The following is a 21,972-nucleotide window of genomic DNA, read 5'->3' as shown; positions in this document are numbered from 1 at the left end:
CCCAGTACCCTTTCGCCGAATCGACACTTTTCACTAGGCTATATTGGCTTTCTTCTATGCACAGGCCAATAGTCGCCCTCGCTTTCTGGTCTGCCCTTTTCCACTGGTCGTCCGCGGGCTCCGGCTTCGGTTCGGCAATCACATGCCAAACCTCTTCACGTGTGAGCAACATTTCGATGCGGAATTTCCACGTGCTCCAGTTCCGATTGTTCAATTTCTCGAAAGCGAGATTCTTGAAATCCGCCATCTTGTTCGCGCACTAGGGTAATTCATGTATTTTGGACAGGCTGAGGACAACCTTGGAAAAATCGTCCCCTAGCTTCCTTAGAAAGCAATTGATTATTCTGCAAAGTTACCAATACGCTTAGAATATGATTGTACTTTGCGTTCCTGGTGACAAAAACCTTAACGAAAGCATTTTAAGCTGGGAAAATCACAATTACCGATCGCCTGTAAGAATTGCATTTTGGACACCGAATATATGTTTTGGACACCATCAGGTATATATAATTTGGACAGGGCAATTATCTCCATGTTTAGCCATGAATACTGCTAAATCAAGGAAGTAGCATAAATTAACAAATACTTTCTTACAAATAATCAAATTTCTTCGCTTAACAGGCATCTATTTTGATAACTATTACAGTTTTTGTTAAAATCGAGGAAATATCGCCAGATCCACAGAATACGCCTCCAAGTATGCAATCGCACAGCATCCCCATGTAGTTCGTCAGATGACCAAAATATATTTACAGTAGAAACCATGCAATGTATTTTGGACACCTCCTATTTTAAGCGTTCTAGATGAATGTTAAGAGATTGGCTGCCTAATGCTTCTTTATTGACCATTTTTCATTGCAAAAAGGCTTTTAAATTTCTTACAATTATTAATTCAACCATTTTGAGGTGAATATTGTATGTCACTATGAAGTGTATGTCGTCTTGCGTACCTGTGCATTTGAGGGGTTTTAGTAAAATAATTTACATTTTCGATAATTTTGAAGTAAATTCTTAATTGTTAAGCGTATTTTCAACGTAAGTCATCAGAATAGGGTCTATTTGATCCAATAATTGATATTGAGAAGTATCTACTTTTATTAGCTCTCCGGAACAAGGCATACATCGCCGTGCATGTCCAAAATATATACATGTCCAAATTATATTTTTTACCCTACCACCGCCGATTAGCCACTCGCGACGCCGCCAAAACGAACCGAAAACTTCTCAAAATTTCCTTTCGCACTTTCCGAAACGCAATCCGGGCACCATAACCTGTGGGAGAGTATGATTTGCCGCACAGGGGAATCTGCGTAGGTTTCGGATAACCGGAAAAGTAACGACCACGAGTTTTTAGTGAAAACGTAACAAAGAACTTTTACTCTGCGTCTTATTCGTAGGATGTACAAAGTTGGACGGAAATCTATCGTATGATTGTCTCACGCCTCGCCGGCGATGATGTGCGGCGTCCACCCCACACAGAAAAAAATCTTGCGGTAGCTGTTACTATAGATAGTAGAGTAAACATAGATCCGCGGACACCGCTGACTAAAATGTTTCAAGCGTGTAAGTAGTAATTTTCAAAAGTGCGACGATTGAATATGACGTCATGCGTTCCATTGATGTTGTCCAAATCGTGACGTCATGCTCGTTAGCGGATCTATGTTTACTCTACTATCTATACTGTTACTATAAAGTTGTGTTCAAATTTACTATGACGTTTTATGCTGAGAACAACAAACAAAACAGTCAGCAGAACCGAATTGTGGTTGTAAATACTATGCTCTTCCTGAAATCGGCAATAGTAATTTTCACAACACCTCACAGTTAAAATGACTGTAAAGGAAATACTGTATTTGTGGTAGCAATAACCATGCGCGTTAATCTCATTGAAACTATCTCGGATACTTTTTCAAAACGACGTATAATACACGCAAATCCTATGTTGATACGTCGTTTTGAATGCATGGTCATTCAAGCTATGGTCCCTTTTTTACCATGTTTATGGTTATCTCAAGCATTCTGCACCGACAAATTTCAGCTGATCATGTTTTGCGCTCAATTTTACTGCAAGCATGGTAATTTCGTTAGAGCTTGGTATACAAGGCGGCGCCTTGTTGTTTTGTTTTGAGACAAATGAAACGTATTTTTCAGTCGCAAGTATGTTTTTTGAGTTTCGTTCAATGATTGAAGTTTATTGATAAAAAAGGAGGTAAAACTCACAAAATATGTACAGGCAGAATTGTTGCAGGTAAGTCTATCGCGTTTATGTGCGCTATATTAGTTGTCGGTTAATTAGAACATTATTTGCAGGTCAAGACCCGCTAGAGCCGAGCCGCTTGATCAGCAGTATCCGGGAGGGTTCCGGCAAGTGGCCCAAAACAGCAACAATCAGAATAAATAATGGTCCGTTCTGACCACTGAAATTAACTGCATTGCACGAGAAGTTGGAATTTCTCCAGAACAGTTCCAAAAAATATTTGCGATTGGTGAGTTACTACAATAAGGAGATCTGAACCGTAACATTAATTTGAGCGATTCTAGGCGCCGGTGGACTACTGGGGTGTGAGCTGCTGAAAGATTTGACTCGAGAGACCAGATTTCGATGCTGCAGTGCGAAGTGAAAGCATCAAGACCATTTTGCCGGGAATGGCATCGGCACGGCACGGCTTGGGCAACGGCATCCAGAAGCCTAAGGAGAATCCCTTCGGAAGCGAATCCCTTCGGAATAGGAATAGAGGTTCTCTAATGGTAGAGAAATAGTAAATACATTTATATTAGACTTCAATCTTTTGGAACAGTATTTGGATGCTTTACTTGTTAAAATAGAGGGCAAAGTTTACTAAACAAGTATATTTCTATGTTAACGTTTTTAAGTTGTACCAACACGCTTGATTAATTTACTTGTTTTCTATTTTAACATGTACAACATTTACTATATTTTATTACGGCTTTCAATACATCGCAGTAAAAAGCGCATTGAACATAGTCAAAATTACTATGGTTATAAAATACCATGCAAACATAGTGTTTGTTAATTTTACCATGTTTGTAGTAGAAAGGAAATACTATGAACATGGTAAAAGTAGCTTAAATGCGTAAAAATTCATACATGGTAAAAATTACCGCTCATTTAGTTGGAATAATACTCTCATATAGTCAGCTGAAAAACGTAGGTACATTGCGGTTAACCTAACCCCCTGAAATGGTATTTTCGACCACAACATTTTTTTGCGTGCAGTGGAAAAGCAATGAATAGGGTTGTGTAGGGTAACTTACCGAAATGTGACGATGGGCAAGACCTTGTTAAAACTCTTGGCCCTAATGCAGGGATAAGAATGGGGGCCTTTTAGCGGACGGACGTGAGGTGAGCGAAAGGTGGAAACGTCAATTCGATGAGCACCCTAATGGCTTGGAGAACGTAGGCACTGGAGACCACGGTAATGGAAGAACTAACTACGACAGTACAGCAGAGGACGGATATGATCGAACACCCACGCTGAGGATAGTAAAAGATTCCATTCGCTAGCTCAAAACCAACAAAGTAGCTGGTAAGGATGGTGTCAGAGCTGAACCACAGAGAACAGACATACAGGCTAGAACAAAATTCATTCGGAAAGTTGTGTAAGGATTTGAATCTTTACTTGAGTAAGCAGTGATGGCATTTCACTTGAGTTCGGCACTGACGAGCGAGAGAACCGGCCTCTCTGAGGATGCATGTACCGTATCACCAGGGAGACAAAGAGAATGTTTTCACTGGTAGTTGAAACTATTCAGTGCGCGAGAGTGCCGGTAAAGCAAAGCCATAGAGCGAAACTGAACTCACCACCCAAGAGAAATATACTTTCTGCGCACCTCTGTTCTCTCACACCAACCTACTTGTGGGATCAGAGATGTCCATATCCTCAGTGTGGGAAAGAGAAATAGAAAATACACCACTCACGCTGTGCATCTGAACAGGAGCCCTTCTCTTATATGTGGATCCACCACTGCGATTTGGATGCGCGCAAGCTTGGTGGGTAGAAATAAATCTATTAGCTCCCTGAGCACTAGCCCACACAACAGTGCGGTGAGAGCGCTTTAAAATTCTCTCCGGTGAAGTGTAAAAAATCACCCGGGCGCGCGCTCCAGTGAGGTTTTTGCGCCAGAGTGCGCGCTGCGGTGAAACACCGGAGAGATCTCGCCTCGGTGACACCATGGTGATGATTCGGTGACTGCTGGGTGAAAACACGGGAGAGCGCCGGAGAGCGATGCGCGCGAAAGAGTGAGCCACACTCGATCCAAGGCGGACGAGCAAGAGCACGCACTAGCGCTTGGTCTACCTACCACCCAAAACAAGAGAAACTGGCTTCTTGGTGTGGTGAAAAATGTTCCTATCCCCAGTGTGGTCGATAAACTGACGCCGCAGTGAATCGCTACGGTGAAATGCCATCTCTGTGTGGGATCACCACACGCGCGTGTACACTGTAGTGAGCCCACTCCAGAGCATCACTCTGAAGAAATTTTCTCTGGTTGGTAAAAGCAAAGCAGCGAGAGCAGTTTGTTTGCAAGCATCCGCGGCATTGTGGATTCCTGTTGCATGCAAAACGAAAAATGGCGGAATAAAAGAAGCGCGAGGATGATGTGGGAATGTTTTGCAGCAGGTAGAAAATTGTTGATGATGCTGAGAAAGAAATCAGTGTTTCATTATGCATTCTCTGTGGAAACGCAGGGAAACCGTTCAAAAGCGAAACCTCGTATAATTTGTTGGCACACAAAAACGAAGCCACTAAACGTGGGAGTTGATAGGGAACGTGCGTACCGCAGTACGACGTTGGTCGGGACATTGTTTTTATTTTCCTTTTAAATGTATTTGGGTGTATTTTAACTCGGGCTAATTCTACATTTTTTACCGGTATATTATCAACTCAATCGAAATCCGGAATATGATGCGAACAAAAATAGTTTTTTTTTCATATCGCGCTATTTAGCGGTCCTGATGAATTACACGGCGCACCACTTCCAAAGTTAAGTCCCAGGATTATGAAAAACAATCGATTTTTGCTCGCATCAAATACCGAGTTTCGACTGTATTGATAATACCAGTTCAAAATGGTAAGCATATTACAAGAATCACTTTAAGTAAAATAGTCCAATCTTGCCCAAATATGCACTGAGCAAACAATAAAAAATCGGGTGTTGGTGCATTTTATTCGTTATCAAACGCCTTCAACCCACCGCAAAATCATTAGCGTGCAACGATCGACGCGCCAACATCTTTCGAATGATGGAGGGCATAAGGTACATTCTTCGCTTCATTGATGCTAATTTAAATTCGATTGAGTCAAACCAGATGTTTAAGCATTGGTTTGTTTTTGGTAAAATATTTGATCCTGTGTAGTATTTACAAGCGGCATTACTTTCGGAAAACCGCAATCAAAAGCATCAACTTGGTTGTCGCGAATTTTTGGCACGACGACGACGACGTAAATGTCGGCACCCTGCCGAAGTGATGGTTCGTAGAGAAGAAAACTACAATGTTTTCACCACGAAACCATGCTTCCCGATTCTCGTCAGTGCGCACTGCAGATCGCTCTCTCCAGTGTTCTTTGCCAGAGTTAACTAGGGTGAACGAACACTTGTCCACTCTAGAGAATCTTGGTGCATTCATTTCTCTCTGAATATTGTAGTCGGCTGTGATGAGTTATTTCTTTTCTCGCATCACCGATCGCCACAGCTCTCAGCGAGCACGTATGGTGAACGCAAGCCAGTGTGTGGCGCTCTGGCTGGAAGAAAAGAAATGTGTGAAGCATAACACTTGCTCTTTTTTACACAGAGGAAAATGCCATCACTGTGAGTAAGATTACAAACCAATACACGATGACAACACTAACGCCACCAAACACAATATTGCCATAGTCAGTGGTGAATTGAAACATTTCAAGTGGTGAATTAAATTAGTATGGGAAGTTAACCGATGGCAGCGCCACGCTATTGCCACTTGTGTTGCCGATTTCAAAAGGCCGTTAAATTCCTTACACAGTTTCGGAACTGGACTTGGATGTCTGTTCTCTGTGGCTGAACGCATCAAGATGGGTCCAGGCAAGCTGGCCACCTATCTGCACAATAGAGTTAATAAACTATAGAGGACGAATGTCGCTGCTGTTCCCTTTGTTCTCGCTCGCAAACATGTTGGGTATCTATCTGTCAAACTGCATACTTTTTCGCTTTGACACTTATAGCCCGGCCTATCTCCGCCAGCAAGAGATGTTTCGGCAGCGACGCCAGCGACATTCTTCCTCTATAGTTTATTACCTCTATTATCTGCACTGGTTGATAGTCAAGATCCGGGAAACCAAACAGTTGCGGGAGGAGTGAAAGGAAGGGGTAATCTGCCCCATTCGCAAGAAAGGTGACCATTTGAAATGTGAGAACTTCAGAGAGAGCGATCAACATTTTGAATGCCACTTTTAAAGTGCTATTCCAGATAATCTTTCGTCGACTGTCACCTAACTAATGAGTTCGTGGGCCGCCATCAAGCCGGCCTCATCAACGGCCGGTTGACAACGGAGCACTTCTTCAGCGTACTCAAATCCTCCAGAAATGCCAACTGTAAACAGTGACGTAGTCCTACGCCAGAATATTGCTTAAAGCACCGACAAAATCAATAGAGCTTGCTGACGTTTATTCACCTCTCTCTTTCAAGCTTGCAGGCGGGATAGGATTTGTTTTCATCGGGAAACCTTTCCTGATGACAACAAATCCTATTCCGCCTACATGTTTGAAAGAGAAAGGTGAATAAACGTCAGCAAGCTCTATATTTTAAGCGTGCATCGAACTCCGACAAAATCAATTTGACGTTTTAAGTTCAATCAGCATACCTTTTTTTTGATCAACATTGGCCGTTCTGACAGCTGGCACGCAACTTGTTTGCTGCTTTTGTTCTTTGACATCAAGCGACAAGCGAGAGCGACGTCGGCGCTGGTGAATTTTCTCGAGGTTTTTCTGTGGCCAAAGACGCCTAATTTTCGCGATCGATTTCCACTTCCTTGGTGGCCAGAGTTCCTTCGGTTCGTAGTGCAAAACAGTAAATAGACACATCGCCAGGATGGGAGACAGCAGCGATGATACCGCGAAGAAGGTAAGACCGGGCAGCTGTTTCCGACGGGTGATTGGATTGCATGCACCAAGGGCTGGCTAATGGCTGCTTAATGGCTCGCCTTTTGTGATGCTGCTTTGGTTAATGCGTGGTAGCAACAATCTCGAATAAAATATTGTTTATCCTTTATAAATTGTTAGTTTAGCTGTTGTAATTGTAGTTTTTATACACATTTTGTCATAATTGATGTGAACTGCTTGAAAAGAAGCATTTTTCTTTCCAAAACATCTTGAATGTATACAAGAAGAAACTACGCAAAAAGTAAGGTTAACGTAGCAGAGAATGCTTGTGTTTGTAGAAAGAACTACCGATGCAGCTTAGCCAATTCGCCCCCAAAACGACGATTCGACCGCTTGGGAGTGTTGTCGTCGTCGTGATGATGCTTCCCGAAAGCAATGTCAAATTCGTTCGGGGTATCAAAACATTGGAAAGAAATTCATTATTTTTACAGTCAGATTGATATTTACGAGTAAATGAGTGTGATCCGAAGGTATAACTGTTTATTCTGAGCATAACAGTATTTTTTACGGCAGTGAAAACTAATTAGAAGTACGATATTTTTGGGTCTGAAAATCGTTCAGGCGAAGTGGATAGCAAATCTAACCTAGAATATCCTACAATTCTAACCTCAACTCCTCACTTGCACAAGCCGGATCTCATTTTTCACGGAAATGGTGGAACAAAATGCAAAACTAATGTACATGCGACCGAGGGAATTGAAAGTTCTACCATTCCCACTTAAAAAAATGGTCGGATGTGGGTTGTAAGTAGGAAAAATAAAATAATCCCCCCAACAGATTATGTTGGTAGGTATGTAAAAAAGGTAAACATCATCAGTTCGGTAGTTGCGCTACCGAAACAAAGATGGGTAACAGTATGTTTTGTTTTGCCCTTGAAAGCCAATATAATTGCAACGATGCACTTTTGATCGAACAGCATTATCAATGGATTTTCTCAAGCTCAGTTTCCTGTTGAATTTACTTAACCCTTTTTTTCCGCATGTATGCGAGCTCCACATGCTTCCTGTTCATGTTGTAACATGTTTGTTTTGATCACACATTTTCTTATTTTAGGTTCAGGAGTACAAAGATACCCTGATCAAGAAGGCCGAAGAACTCATCATCAAAGGATTCCCGGAGAAGATTGTGAAGCTGAATGATCTTCTTGCCACTCCCGAATTTGCCGAAAGAAACTTCACCGATGTGTACCAGGTTAGTGAAGGCTCATTTGGTTACTATAGTGTTACTTTTGAAAAGGGCCTATCTACAAAACCTAAACTTATTTCAAGAACAACTAGGGTAAAAATATAAGTTGAACAGGCACGGTGATTTCTTGTTCCGAAGAGCTAATAAAAGTAGATACTTTTCAATATTGTGTATTGGTTCAATTACTCCCTATTCTGTTAATTGGTTTACGTTGAAAATACGCTTAACAATCAAAAATTTATTTAAAAATATCGAAAATGTAAACTGTGTCACTGAAACCCCTCAAATACTCAGGTATGCAAGAGGACATACACTTTACCGTTACATACGTGCAACATAGTTGTCCCATGTTCTATGGGAATCTCTATTAACATGGGACATCTTTGCTGCACACGGCAGAATATGCACCTCAAAATCAATAAATTAATAATTGTAAGAAATTTAAAAAAAGTCTTATTGAAATGAGAAATGTTCAATAAAGAAGCATTAGCAGGGCTGTTACAACTCGCGCGCTAAAAACGGCGCGGATTTTGCGGAAATGGTTTTAAAATGCATTTACGTTAAGCATTTAGATATGAAGCTTCCTTCAGATATTGCTTCCGAGATTGCTGTACGGATTGCTCCGGTGTTTTCTTCAGGGATTTTTGCAGGGGTTGCTCTGGAAAATCCTGAAAGGATTCTTTTAGTTATTCTTTTCTGCTTTCCTTCAGGGGTTTGTGCTGGAAATCCGTCACCGATTTCTTCCAGGATTCCTGCTGTGATTTCTTAAGGGATTCCTCCCGAAAAAAAATATGAAAAAATATAAATTTCTTCCGATTTTTTTTTTTTTTTTTTTCACGCAATCCTAGATCATAGAGACATCTTCTATGGTTCTTGCAGGAATACCTGTTCAGCTTCTGGCTGGCATTCTTGTCATGATCTTTACGAGATTCCTTCCTGAAGTTATTAGGGATTTCTGCCAAAATTTCTTTAAGAAAGACTTCTTTCTGAAATTTTAACCAGCATTCTTTCATGGATTTCTACTGGAATTACTGCACAGATTCGTTGTAGTATACTTTCAAAGTGTTTTGCCTTAACATATTCAGATAATCTTAATGGAATTCTTTCTACGAGCCGGGATACTTGCTCAGGATTTATACAGCAATTTCTCCCGGGATTTCTTCGGTGACTGATTCAGGTATTCCTACCAAGCTTTCAGCTGAGATTTCCTCAGAATTCTACCAGATATGCCTCTCAGAATTCCTTCAGTGAATCCTCCCGGGATTCCTTCAGTGATTTGTATCGGGAATGTTCTTCTCTCCAGCGTTATGTTTTTCAGACTTTTGCACGTATTTCTAAATTGCAATTGATAGATCGAATGGAATTGAATTTTTGGGTGGTTTATCATTTTCCGTGTATCTTACATGACATTTACATGTACATTTACATTTACATGCCCAGAATAACACCAATAACAGTATACTAGTATAACAGTGATATCGATCATGAGAATTTCGCAGTAATCCTTGCTATCCACTACGTGTCGATTCTTCTAATGCTGCCAAATATAGATCGACCCTTACGGAAGGCGAATTGGTGTTTATTCAACCGTTGGTGTTTTTCCAGAGCTTCCACGAGCCGTCTATTTACCATGCACTCGACAGTCTTGCCTAAGCAACTGAGCAAAGTTATTGGGCGCTGATTTCCCAGGACTTTTGGGTCCTTGCCTAACTTGGGAATCGGTATAACAATTCCTTCTTTCCAAATCTGTGGTATTTCACCTGTTCTCCAAATACAGTTGATCGTGTCGAGTAGTTGCATTTTAACTCGTATAGGTAGTTGACATGGTATTGGATAGCTAATGTTGTCAATTCCTACAGATTTACTACCAGCTTTATCTAACGCCCATACTGCCGGTGGACGCATAAATGTCACATGTGCAAAAACAGACGATCGAGAAAATCGCGTCCAAAGTTCGAAAAAGTAAATTGTCTCAACTATGAAGCATAAATGCCGAATCGTGTTCTAACACCAATTTTGAATTTGAGCTCTAATTTTTGTTTTAGAGCGATTTTAAAATTTCATAGGTTTTCCAATGAAACGTGACACTTATGCGTCCACTTTTCAGAATGTGACAAATCGGCGTTGCATTTTTTCAACAATTTTCGGAACAAACTACCTATTTATAAATAAAAATACCTATTTATATTTCCCTATATGGAAGTACACCATGATACATGGTCATAGCTGTGGTCATAGGCTGCAAAATCTCAATATTGCCAAAAATGCACATGTGACAATTATGCTTCCACCGGCAGCATAATAACTCGTCAATTGTGAAGTCTTCGTTGAAGCCATCAATCGTTGTTCCGTCGCCTGAATGATTCGATTGACTTTCGATTGTTTCCTCGGATAAGCTGGAAACTTGCTGAAAGAAGTTGGCTGGTTGTTCTGCAATACTCCCTGGTTCATTGACTGTTTCATCACCGATTTTCAAAACGCGGTTGTGGCTTCGTCGTTTACCGCAGAAGGCATTAAAGCGTTGCCACATTTCGTTGCTGGGGGTTAAAACTGGCTGCAAACGATTCCCATGAGGTCTTTTTTCGCGCATTCAGAGTTCGGTTTGGGTGCCGTAGTGATTAGACGCTGGAGGTGGCTCGCTGCGGCCAGTTCCAGTCAAGTTTTGTGGCGTCGCGTCGTCGAGCGGGAAAAAACGTTTCGTTCCGGGTGCCGTAGTGATTAGATGCTGGAGGTGGCTTGAGTGTACGGTGGACGCGTCGTGGGTCGAGTCGGTTCCGGATTTTTCGCTTACCGTCGCGCTGCAATGTGAACGAGAAAGAATAAAATCGATGCGGTCGAATTCAGTGTGCGGTGGATGCGTCGTGGATCGAGTCGGTCCCGAATTTTTTGCTTCCCGTCGGCGCTAGTTCCCAATACACTTTTAGTTAATAATAAATATTTTCTTTCATTTTTGCATGTACACAAAAGAGTGAAAAGTGTTAGTTCAGGCTCGCCGGTCGAGAAAAAAAAACCGGGCGCCGACAAGTGAGTCGCGTTCAGTGTATTTCTGTGTGGAGTAGACTAAAGGTTTCTACTCCCTAGTGGAATGGAGACGCGCGATAGCATTTTCTTTTGACTAGTTTTTGCGTCGAAAAGTGGTCGGTTGTTAACGACGGTTTGTGTATTATGATCCATTGTCAAATCATATCACCAACCATAGGTGACTCCCGGACTGACAATGTACCTTACCCTACTAACAAAAAATTCCTTCCTGAGACAAACGTGGAGATGCAGCGATTCGCGGTCTTTATAACAACGTTTGTCTTACTAACATTCCCTCCTTTCCTCGATGACCGTAAGGACGTGGCCGGCGCCGTTATTGTTCCTATTAAAGTTGAGAGCTCTCGAACTGTGTACATTGAGAATAGTAAGCTAGTCCCAAGCCCTATTCATTGGTTCCTTGTGCAATTTCGATTGCTCTGGTCAATCACGGAGTAGCAACTATGAATTGTGCGGTCATCTATGCTCATGCTCAACTATTTTTCTTGATTAATTTCGGGCTAGTTTGAAGTCTGTTAAAGCTGCTGCTTTTCGTGGATGATCATTTTTCAAGTGTCTTAGTTTCCGCAATTTTCGTCAACGCTCCTTAATCGCTGCTTCGACTTCGCTGTTCCACCAGGGGGTTACTTTCTTTCCTACGTTGCCCGATGATTTTGGAATACTGGCCTCGGCTGCGTCAATTATCGAACTGCTGAATTCTTCCACGGTTAAAGCACTATTTCTTGATATTCGTTCCAAAATAACGTCTTCAAACTCTGTCCAGTATGCGATGTTGTATTTCCATTTTTCGCGCTGGCGTAATGGTGGTAGACTTGCATCTGAATTTATTAATATAGGGTAGTGGTCGCTCGTCCTGGTGTCATTGTCTACTTGCCATTTATATTTACTGGCAATTTCCGGTGATGCTATTGATAGGTCTAAAGCAGACGTTGCTCCAGAGCGGGAGTCTAATCTGGTGTGTTCTCCAGTATTCATGAGCACTAATCGGTTGTGTGTTATAAGGTCTTCTATAATGGCTCCGTTCGCATCCCTTTTCGAACTTCCCCACATTGGACTATGGCAGTTGAAGTCTCCTAACAGCATTATTGGTCGTGGAAGTTCCTCTATTAGTTTTTGCAGTTCTTCTTGCAGCATTTGCGGGGGGGGGGTGTGGCACGGAATATATATGCTAGCATAGGTAGCTGCAATGGGATACATGACTTGCGCTGCTACGACCTGCAGCGAAGTTCTAAGGCTTAAGAATTTGTACGATGAGTTCTTATGTACCGCGAGTCCCACTCCATTTTGCGAAGATGATCGCGGGCCGAGCCGTATGGACCAGTCGTACTATCCATGGTGAAACTTCTGGAAAACTGTTGTTCGAGATACTCGAGTTTCCTGTACAGCTATTATCGTTGGTTGATGCTCGTTGACAATTAACTGTAGCTCAGGATATCGTTCGTGTACTGTACACCATTCACATTCCATTGTAAGATACCTGCGTTGTTGTTTTGTCGACTGTGGAGATTGCTGTAACGTAGTGTGCATCATTTGACTGTTCTGTATTGTTAAGTGAAAATGTACTTGGCTGTGTAACGCACAGGCGCCTGTCGCCGACTGCCGCCGAAGGAACGTCAGCCGAACCTGGATCATCTTCGGTCAGGGTCAGCGACAGGCAAGGCCTGATTTCAGTTAGGTTTCTTTGGCTATGGCAAACCGCACTGGGGGCTTCTCCATCAACGGGCTGGGGTATGACGTCCCGGATGAATCCTCCACCCAGCTGCGCTCCCTCGTAAGAGAGTGAGGGGGGTACTACACATTCCCCTCCCTCAAGTCTGCCATTGTCCAGGTTGGTTGAAGCGTCAATATTGGTGAAATGTTCGTCGTAATCGGGTGTGCTGCTAGTACTGTTTTTTGATGGGGTTCTGTTTTCCATGACGATGAGGTTTTGTGGACGAGCTACTCATTACTGGACCTTCGGTGTCCGAGACGTACATGGGAGTAATAGGGAAATCCATGCGATCGTTTTGCTTAACGTTGCTAAACGTCAATCGTTTCGGTGGTGGGCTTTTATCCTCCAGATCTGCTGGACACATTCTTTGGATTTCAGGTGCTATTTGTTTAGAGTTGTTTCCGTGATTCCGCCGTTTGGGATAACCGTTGTGCTTTCCTGTATCTCTGGTCCATCTCAATTGGATGTTTGTTTCGATTGTTTCGTCTTCTGAAGTGATTCGGGTTGGTTGCGAACCTTTTCAGCGAGCATTGCTATGTATGTTTTCATGCTGTCATGTTTTGGATCTCTTGTGATCTTTCATTAACGCTGGCAATCAGCTCTTCAATCTGCCTGTTCTTTTTCTCAATGGATTCCATCAATGTGTTATATCTGGATGCACTCATTGAGGGTTGAGCTGCAGCTTCTGCATAACTGTTGCCGTTTTGAAGTTTTCTACGAGCTTCTGGATATGATAACTGATAATCGACCTTCACTTTCACGACTTTCATTTCATGCTGATACGCTGGGCACCGTCTGAAGGTGGAACGATGGTCGGCTTCACAATTAACACATTGAGCTGGTTCATCGCATTTTTCCACTACATGTTCTCCAGAGCAGTTATAACATCTTTTTGGTCCGGGGCAGCGTACACTCAAATGCCCGAATCGGTAGCATCCATAACATTGTAGTGGGTTTGGGTAGAACGGTTTCGTGGCGAAGCGAGTTAGTCCAACTTTCACATGCTCAGGATACGTCGTGCTCAGTGAATCAAAATTCAACCATCGCGCAACAATATTGACAATGTCGCAACCTGTATTTGTTGCGACAAACAAACCCATGCAACATAAGTTTGTCCCAACTTGAAAATAATGGGATTAACATCGTACACCACGAGCTTAGAGATGTTTAAGCCTTGCATTGCGATTTTCGAACGGTAACTTCGAGTCGGTAAACACTGCAACTCTGGTGAAGCTCTATCATCAAACAGTTTCGACTTTGGGTTAGCAATAATTGATTATTCACGAGTTGAAAAGTACGCAACAAATTCAGCTTCCATTTTGTCTGCAACAAAAAAATTCGGGATCATGTCATTATCTGTTACCAGTAGGGATAAAGAGTAATCGTCGCTCCTTCTTTGTTGCTTGTTTTGTGCCTCTTTTGTCTGACAATTCTCTTCACTGGTCGTGCTGTTGAACGACAGGATTAACGCTGGAGTATTCACTTTCTTCCTATCAACGATTCGAGTGATGCGCTTAACCCCAATTACTCCCTGAGGCGTCAGAGCATCTTGAATATCCTGTTCTGTCATATGCAACAATTCTGTTGTTGACACTTGCTCAAATTCAATTTGGGATGCAGCGTGATACAGATTGGCGTTCCGTCGGATAGTTCAGTGAGACCGATGAGTTTTTCAGCGTGAACTGGATTACGTGCTTCGATCGTGCATTGCGTTCTTTGTACATCGCTGCGTGCTGATTCAACAGACCCTCCGATAACAGCTTCAACACTCTCTCCAATGATGAATGGATTTGGAAGAGGACGATTTTCCTTTGCTCGCATTTCAAGAATAATCAGTTTGCCAAATTCATTTCCAGGGTCCAGGAAGGCCGGATATCGTGGTCCCATGGGACCACCAGAGGTGGCCATGATGAAGCTTCGGCTTCAGTCAGTTATGTGAGGTTCATAACTAGTAGCCGAGAGCTAAATTGATTGTTCGTAGGGTAGCAGTCACCTGCTACCTACCCCAGATTTGATCAATTTCACGATATGCTTGTTTACGTTCTGTGATACACACACTGTTGAACGTGAACGATGCGAGAAGTGAGTCGAGAGATACTTTGACACTTTGTCACTCGTGAGACTCGAATGCGTCTCGTCGTACACTTGCTTAGCAAAGGGAACCGACAATCGCGACCGAGAATATTTACGAAAAATACGATAAAAATACTGTATCTAACGGCCCGATTTTAACCGATATGCTTGGATACGTCGATCAACAAGCCAATAACTCGAAAACGTGATTTCTACGATTATAAATACGATTACGAAAAAATTAGATATATAGTTGGTGTGTTCGCGCACGCAGTTTTTACAGCAGTGTTGCCACACATTAACTCAGTATTGGTACAATTTAGTTTTCTAAATAACCCTGGAATTTAAAATGCAGTTTTGTTATAGTTAACTCTTTCCTTCCCACGACTTTGATCGACTATTATATCAATGCTAAAAAGCGTTTTTAAAAAAAAAACGTGCTTGAACAAAAGTTATTGTAAATTGGTTAAATTTTTCGAAATCAATAAAAAAAATGTTGGTTGTAAATGAATAGATTTTTTATTGTTTATCAATAGTTTCACTATTGAAACAAGTAGTTAGTAGTTGGATCAACTTTATGAGGTTACAACCATATTTTTAAAATTATTGCATCATATTCATCTAATTCCATTTGTCCCGAGTTCGCCGAAAATTTATTTATTTATTTATTGTTTCTCTTTTTTTTTTTTTTTTTTTTCGATGGTGCTCTTCTAGAGAGCAACCATGGGAAGTAGAGGGTTAAAAATGACCAAAATAGCCCTCATCCAGTTCTATATGAGATGTGTCCGATTGGTGTATGAACAACTTTTTTGTTTATTGATAAATTTGGCTCAAATTTTGCATACATTCTACAACATACTCACGATTATTGTGTGTAAAAATTGTGAAAATTCATTCTGGGAGTTATAATGCCATAAAGTTGAAAAACCATGAAAAAGTGCCCCGCACGACGGTAGCTCAAAAGTTATGCTGAAATAAAACTCGAGAAAATTATCAGATATTGAGGACCTACAATGAAAAGTTTTTTTAGAACTACACCATAGAATTCCATTGTTTTTTTTTGTCAAATCATGCTTATTTTATTGGAACATGTCCTTTGATAACATTTTTTTTAAGATTTAAATTGTGAGACACCTTGGGCGTTAACGGGTTAATAAAATTACAGTTTTTTAAGCACTGCTGAAAGCCAGTCGGCTGCTCTAAGAACTTTTGTTTCCCTCTCGGGAGCATTTGCATTCATATCGCAGTGGAATATTTCGTATACGTCCCCAAAAATGCAGCTAGAGATAGTACCCCAAGTAACAATTTCATTGCTGATTGGTTTTCTTTGATTTTTATTAGGGTTTTATTGCAGCAATAATTAAAACTCACAGTTTTATGACTGCTTTTATGAAAACCATTGATAAAATGTTTTATAGTATACTTGAAGATATCCATAAAGACAGATTTTAAGAGTAAACAAAACTTTCCGATGTTTAAACCTTCTGGCAATCATTATTACCACAATAAAACTGTTAAAACTCTCAACAGATGGCGATCTGTTCGATTAGTAACGACATCTGTTGATGGAAAATCAGAACTACGGCACTGCTAGGTTTATTGCGGTCATCATAAAAGTAAACTTGCTTTCGTTTTATTTTCGCTGATTATGGTTGTCGCCATATTGAAGAATTAGCTAACGTGAATGGAAAATAGTTCATTTTGCTCAAATTAGCAATGAATTGATAGTTTGCCACCATTTCCATAAAATGCTCACATAAATACACTCTCTCTGCTGAGTTTTCTTGTGATTCGACATAGTTTTACCAAATTCACAAATTGATTTATTTCATTCCAAGATGATAATATTCACTATTTTCGAAGCGCATTAATTTTATGATTCTGCAACCCCAATATTCACGGTAAATTCGAATGCGCATAAGCCTACCAGCACAATAACTACTGAAATATTGCTTTGAAATACTACTTACGAATGATCATGATCTATGCAAAACTTGAAACTGAAAACTCCTTATTTCCCCCTAAGGGTTATAGGGAGGAGCGGGACATTCGAGCCTACTCATCAGTGGAAAGGACTTGCTATGCTAATCGGTTTAGCATAGGGCAGATACAAGTCTACTGGTAGACGTATCGCCCAGCGATTCAACGCAGATTGGCCACGGCCCGGGGGTGCGTTGATTATAACAGAATAACAGAATAACAGAAATACTACTTACGAATGATGTATCCTCCTGAATTTTACGTGTCATCGAAGAAGCTTCTCTGCATCTTGAGCTGTCATAGTTTTTGTTGAAAAAAAAAACAACAACAATCGAGAAATTTTCAACTAGGTTTTAAAACGGGTTTATTGCTACTCTTAATACGGTTTGCAAAACCTCTCCGAGAGTGGTCCACTTAGCCGGAAGATGCTCTTAAAGAGGTTATCAAGAAATTTTGATGTATGATTCAGTTTTATTGCAAGTTTTATAAAATTGGTCATGAAGATCTCTTGTAGAGCCGAACAAAACTTAAAATGTTACTTGGGACGGGAGCCTAGCCATGTTACGATTAAAACGATGATATCGAAGCAATGATCACTAACACTGCCAAATGGTATTCTTCCGGCCTCCTGGAATCCCGCATACATGTTGCTAGTAAGCTGTAATGTCCGAAACCATTTGCCGAGAAGTCGCAGTACTGGAAATCGGGATACCATCATGTGGAGAAGTATTAACCCTTTCCTTCCCACAACTTTGAATGACTATATCTATGCCAAAAAAGCGTTTCCGAGAAAAGTGGTAGAACAAAAGTTATTGCAAATTGACTAAATTTTTCGAAATCAATGAAAAATTTTTTAGTTGTAAATCAATAGGTTTTTGATTGTTTATCAATAGTTCAACTATTGAAACAAGTAGTTAGTAGCAGACATGGGCAAAACACCAAACCGTGCCGCACCGGTGGCGTGTTTGGCCGTAAACACACCACCGTGTGTGTTCATATCACCACCTTCGTTCAGCTTCTACTGATGAACACGCAGTGCGACTGGCGAAACACTCGTGTCGGTGTTATAAAATTCGAGCCTCAGTTTCGGCTCCGTGTTCCAGTTTTGGTTGGGCACGGAGGCCGAGTGTTTCCGATTGTATGAAACACCAAAGCAGTGAGCTCGGTCACAGTGCGTGGAAGCTTGGCTGCATCAGAGCCACTGAGTCAGAAGGGACGAGAAAGACACAAAAGGAGTCGCCAAGTACTTCACTCTCGTCGTCAACCAACAGCATTAGCAACTGGTGCTGGAGAATGAACGGCACCGCGCTTGAACTCGCACGAGTGTTTTGCATAATCGGAAACACTCGGGCTCCGTGTTACCCGAAGCGTCAAACACCGTGCCCAGTGCCTGAGCACCGCCACCGACACCGGCGTTGAGCCAGACACGGTGCGTGTTCGTTCTGAAACACGGAGAGCTAGGTGGTGGCTTGGCACCCACGGTGGTGTGTTTGAGCATCGACTCCTCGTGCAGTGCAGTGTTTGGACATGTCTGGTTAGTAGTTGGGTTAACCTTATGTCAATTATTCACAGGTCCGGGTGAACGTATATGTTTGCCTGTATTTGTCGATAAAAATATGTAAACAAACCGATCAGCTGATCGCGACGTCACGTTCGCCAGAAAATTTGTTCGCAGCTTCTGGAACGTGACGTCACCTTCGGCAACTTCGTGCGATTTCGGCTTGCCGAAGTTGACATGACACGACTACTACTTCAAAATTATCATATCACAAACACCACTTTGCCCGATGGGCCTAACCTGGTGAAATTTAGAACATTGGTTATAACCATATTCTAAAAATTATTGCATCATATTCATCTAATTCCGTTTGTCCGGAGTTCGTCGAAAATCGATGGTGCTCTAGAGCAACCATGGGAAGTAGAGGGTTAACTTGTCGATCATACTTGCTGATAGTTGAAGTTCGGAAGACCCCGTCAACCACCCAAAACACAGGACTCGGACGACTGTTGGTCTCAGGTGGGAAGGGTTCGAGTGCGTTGGGAGGTTTCCTCAGGGCTAGTGGTATACGTGCGCACGCGCTACAAAAAAAAATGCCATCGCATCGCAAACCATTGCTGTGCGTTGTGTTCATACGGCTGTGGCTGTACGATCCAATGTTCTAAATTTCACCAGGTTAGGCCCATCGGGCAAAGTGGTGTTTGTGATATGATAATTTTGAAGTAGTAGTCGTGTCATGTCAACTTCGGCAAGCCGAAATCGCACGAAGTTGCCGAAGGTGACGTCACGTTCCAGAAGCTGCGAACAAATTTTCTGGCGAACGTGACGTCGCGATCAGCTGATCGGTTTGTTTACATATTTTTATCGACAAATACAGGCAAACATATACGTTCACCCGGACCTGTGAATAATTGACATCGTGTACGATCGTACGACACGAACACCAACGAGTGTATCGCATCTTTTGAAAGCGCTATGCTTTTTTTTTGTTTTAGAGGTTCGCGTAATGAAATCAAATGTTGGTCAACTTTTTCGTCGATATAATTTATTGGTATGCTACCTGTCCAGTATAATCATAAAACGCTACATTTCGTTCTTAGCACGACATGAAAGAATAGACTTTTACATCCCCTTTAGAAGCTAAGGTCGAAATTATTTATACTTTTCATGACCTCAAAAATGTTGCACAATGTTATAGTAATCAAGAATCTATTCAAAATAATGTAGACCCTCACGTTGTTCAACGTCAGTCCTGTGATTGTGTCTAACTTGCAATCCCATCCTTCTTACAGGATCTCAACATTCCAGTGCCGGATCCGATCGACCTCAACAGCGCCGAGGGCGAAAAGGCCGACTCCGACGAGCCAGGTGCCAAGCGTGCCCGACTGGACCTATCGTCGGTCAGCGGCACCAAGGTGATGGCCCTGCCGAACGGCCGAGTCCACTGCAACACACCGATCTGCGACCTGATCAAGGTGGTCAAACCGGTCATCCGGGCGCTGGTGGAAGATTCGAATCTTCTCAAGATGTGGATCTCCTTCATGATTCCCAAAATCGAAGACGGAAACAACTTCGGAGTGTCGATCCAGGAAGATACCCTCGCCGAAATCCAGTCTGTGGAAACGGAAGCCGCCGCGTTCTTCGATCAAATCTCCAGATACTTCGTATCGCGAGCGAAGGTCGTTTCCAAAGTGGCCAAGTATCCGCACATTGATGACTATCGTCGTGCAGTTCAGGTAAGGCTGATGGTTTTTCATACGATTGTACGAACGAACACGAAATCAATGTTATCTATTCTCCTCCCGCAGGAACTGGACGAGAAGGAATTCCTCAGCTTATGGCTCGTTTTGAGTGAAGTGAGAAATCGCTACTGCTCGCTACACGACATCGTCATAAAGAACATGGAGAAGTTGAAAAAGCCACGGTCGTCCAACGCTGAAAGTTTGTATTAATTAAGTTTAATGTGAACCTGTGCTGCGGCAGTAACACCTACCAGAAACAACTACAAGACAAGTCACCATCAAGAAAACTTTCCGCTATACATTCTCCAGTACACATTCGCACCCCTGCTACGAGCAGCATGCCGAGCGACATTGCCCAAAAGCAGTAAGTTCTAGAAGTGTTGTTGACTTCTCATGACCCAAACTTGGAATGGATTCGGGGACAACCTCTTAAATATGCTATATTAAGTGAAGAAAACAGTCATGCTACTTACTATGTCTTAGATTTGGAAGATAATCCTTTGTCAAAAAAAAAATGCTGGTAATGACTACAACTACATCTTATCCAGTAAAGGTTGTTCACGATTCGTTTGCATTGTTTTGGTTTTTTATTCATGATTAAACCTGATTCCTTCACAAACAGACAAAAATGGTATCTAATATACATTTTTATAGAGGTATCACTCCAAAAACATTTCGGGATTGTTCTATTTCTTGCTCCGTATTCATATCACTGTCCTCGCAATTCAATTTTTAGTTGTCTTACAATATACAAATTCATGCATTGGCAGGCAAAAAAAAGGCACCAATGTGCCAAATGAAAGCTTTCAATCTATATTTTGTTGAAAAAATGCAGAAATAAAGCTAATGCTTTATTTTTTTTATTAAAAGTCGCACTGGCCAAAATAGGAGCATTGCCGCAGTTTTGGCCATATTCATAACTTTGTTTTCTATTTTGGTCAATCACGTGTATTTCTTATAGAAGTGGCCAAATTAGAAGCACCCTGGCCAAAATAGACATATGGGAGCTGATTTTTTTAAGTTTTTTTTTTCTTCCAGTTTTTAATCAAAATGTATGGTTTTCACAGCTGTAGGGGTAGGCGGGGCATTATGGACACCCGGGGCAGAATGGACACCCTTCATATTTTGAAATATGCGAACTTTTTTGAACTTTCAATGAATGGAGAATATAGTCCATTTGTCTAAAACGTAGTTTCAGGAAAGAAACATTTGAAATTAAAATTATACTTGATTTTACACGAAAAAGTTGCGTCCTCCGTTTTTTGTGCATGGAAATTATAATTTTCACAACATCTAAAATAAGATTTAGTGATTAATTTATTGCAGGCCGATTAAAACTTGATATTTCTAGAACACATGCAAGTAGTTTTGCTGTATCTACATGCTTAACATGTTTATATTTTCTTCTTTATCATATCAAAAATCAAGTTTGAAAATATCTTCTGCTGCCGGGGCAAAATGGACACTCACCTTTTTGAAAGAAGCGGCAAGGGAAAAATATAACCTAAATCACAAACCAACCAAATTCTTCGATTTCAGTATATTTTCGGTTAAATGTTTACTATAGTAGGCATAGGGTGAAACAAATT

General features: G+C 41.5%; 1 protein-coding gene across 1 annotated transcript; it reads left to right on the top strand.

The window, feature by feature from the left end:
* The first annotated feature begins 6,899 nt into the window (after window positions 1-6,899).
* On the top strand, window positions 6,900-21,056 carry LOC109431390 (proteasome activator complex subunit 3). The gene is made up of 4 exons (XM_019707608.3): window positions 6,900-7,117; window positions 8,209-8,346; window positions 19,934-20,377; window positions 20,450-21,056. Exons 1-4 carry the CDS (start codon window positions 7,085-7,087, stop codon window positions 20,591-20,593), a joined length of 759 nt encoding a protein of 252 aa, XP_019563153.1. The 5' UTR covers window positions 6,900-7,084; the 3' UTR covers window positions 20,594-21,056.
* The last annotated feature ends 916 nt before the right edge of the window (window positions 21,057-21,972 follow it).

The sequence above is a fragment of the Aedes albopictus genome, chromosome 1 (genome assembly GCF_035046485.1).
Source record: "Aedes albopictus strain Foshan chromosome 1, AalbF5, whole genome shotgun sequence".
Lineage (NCBI taxonomy): Eukaryota > Metazoa > Arthropoda > Insecta > Diptera > Culicidae > Aedes > Aedes albopictus.
Note: the sequence above shows the minus strand (reverse complement) of the source record. Positions and strands in the feature narration are given on the sequence as shown.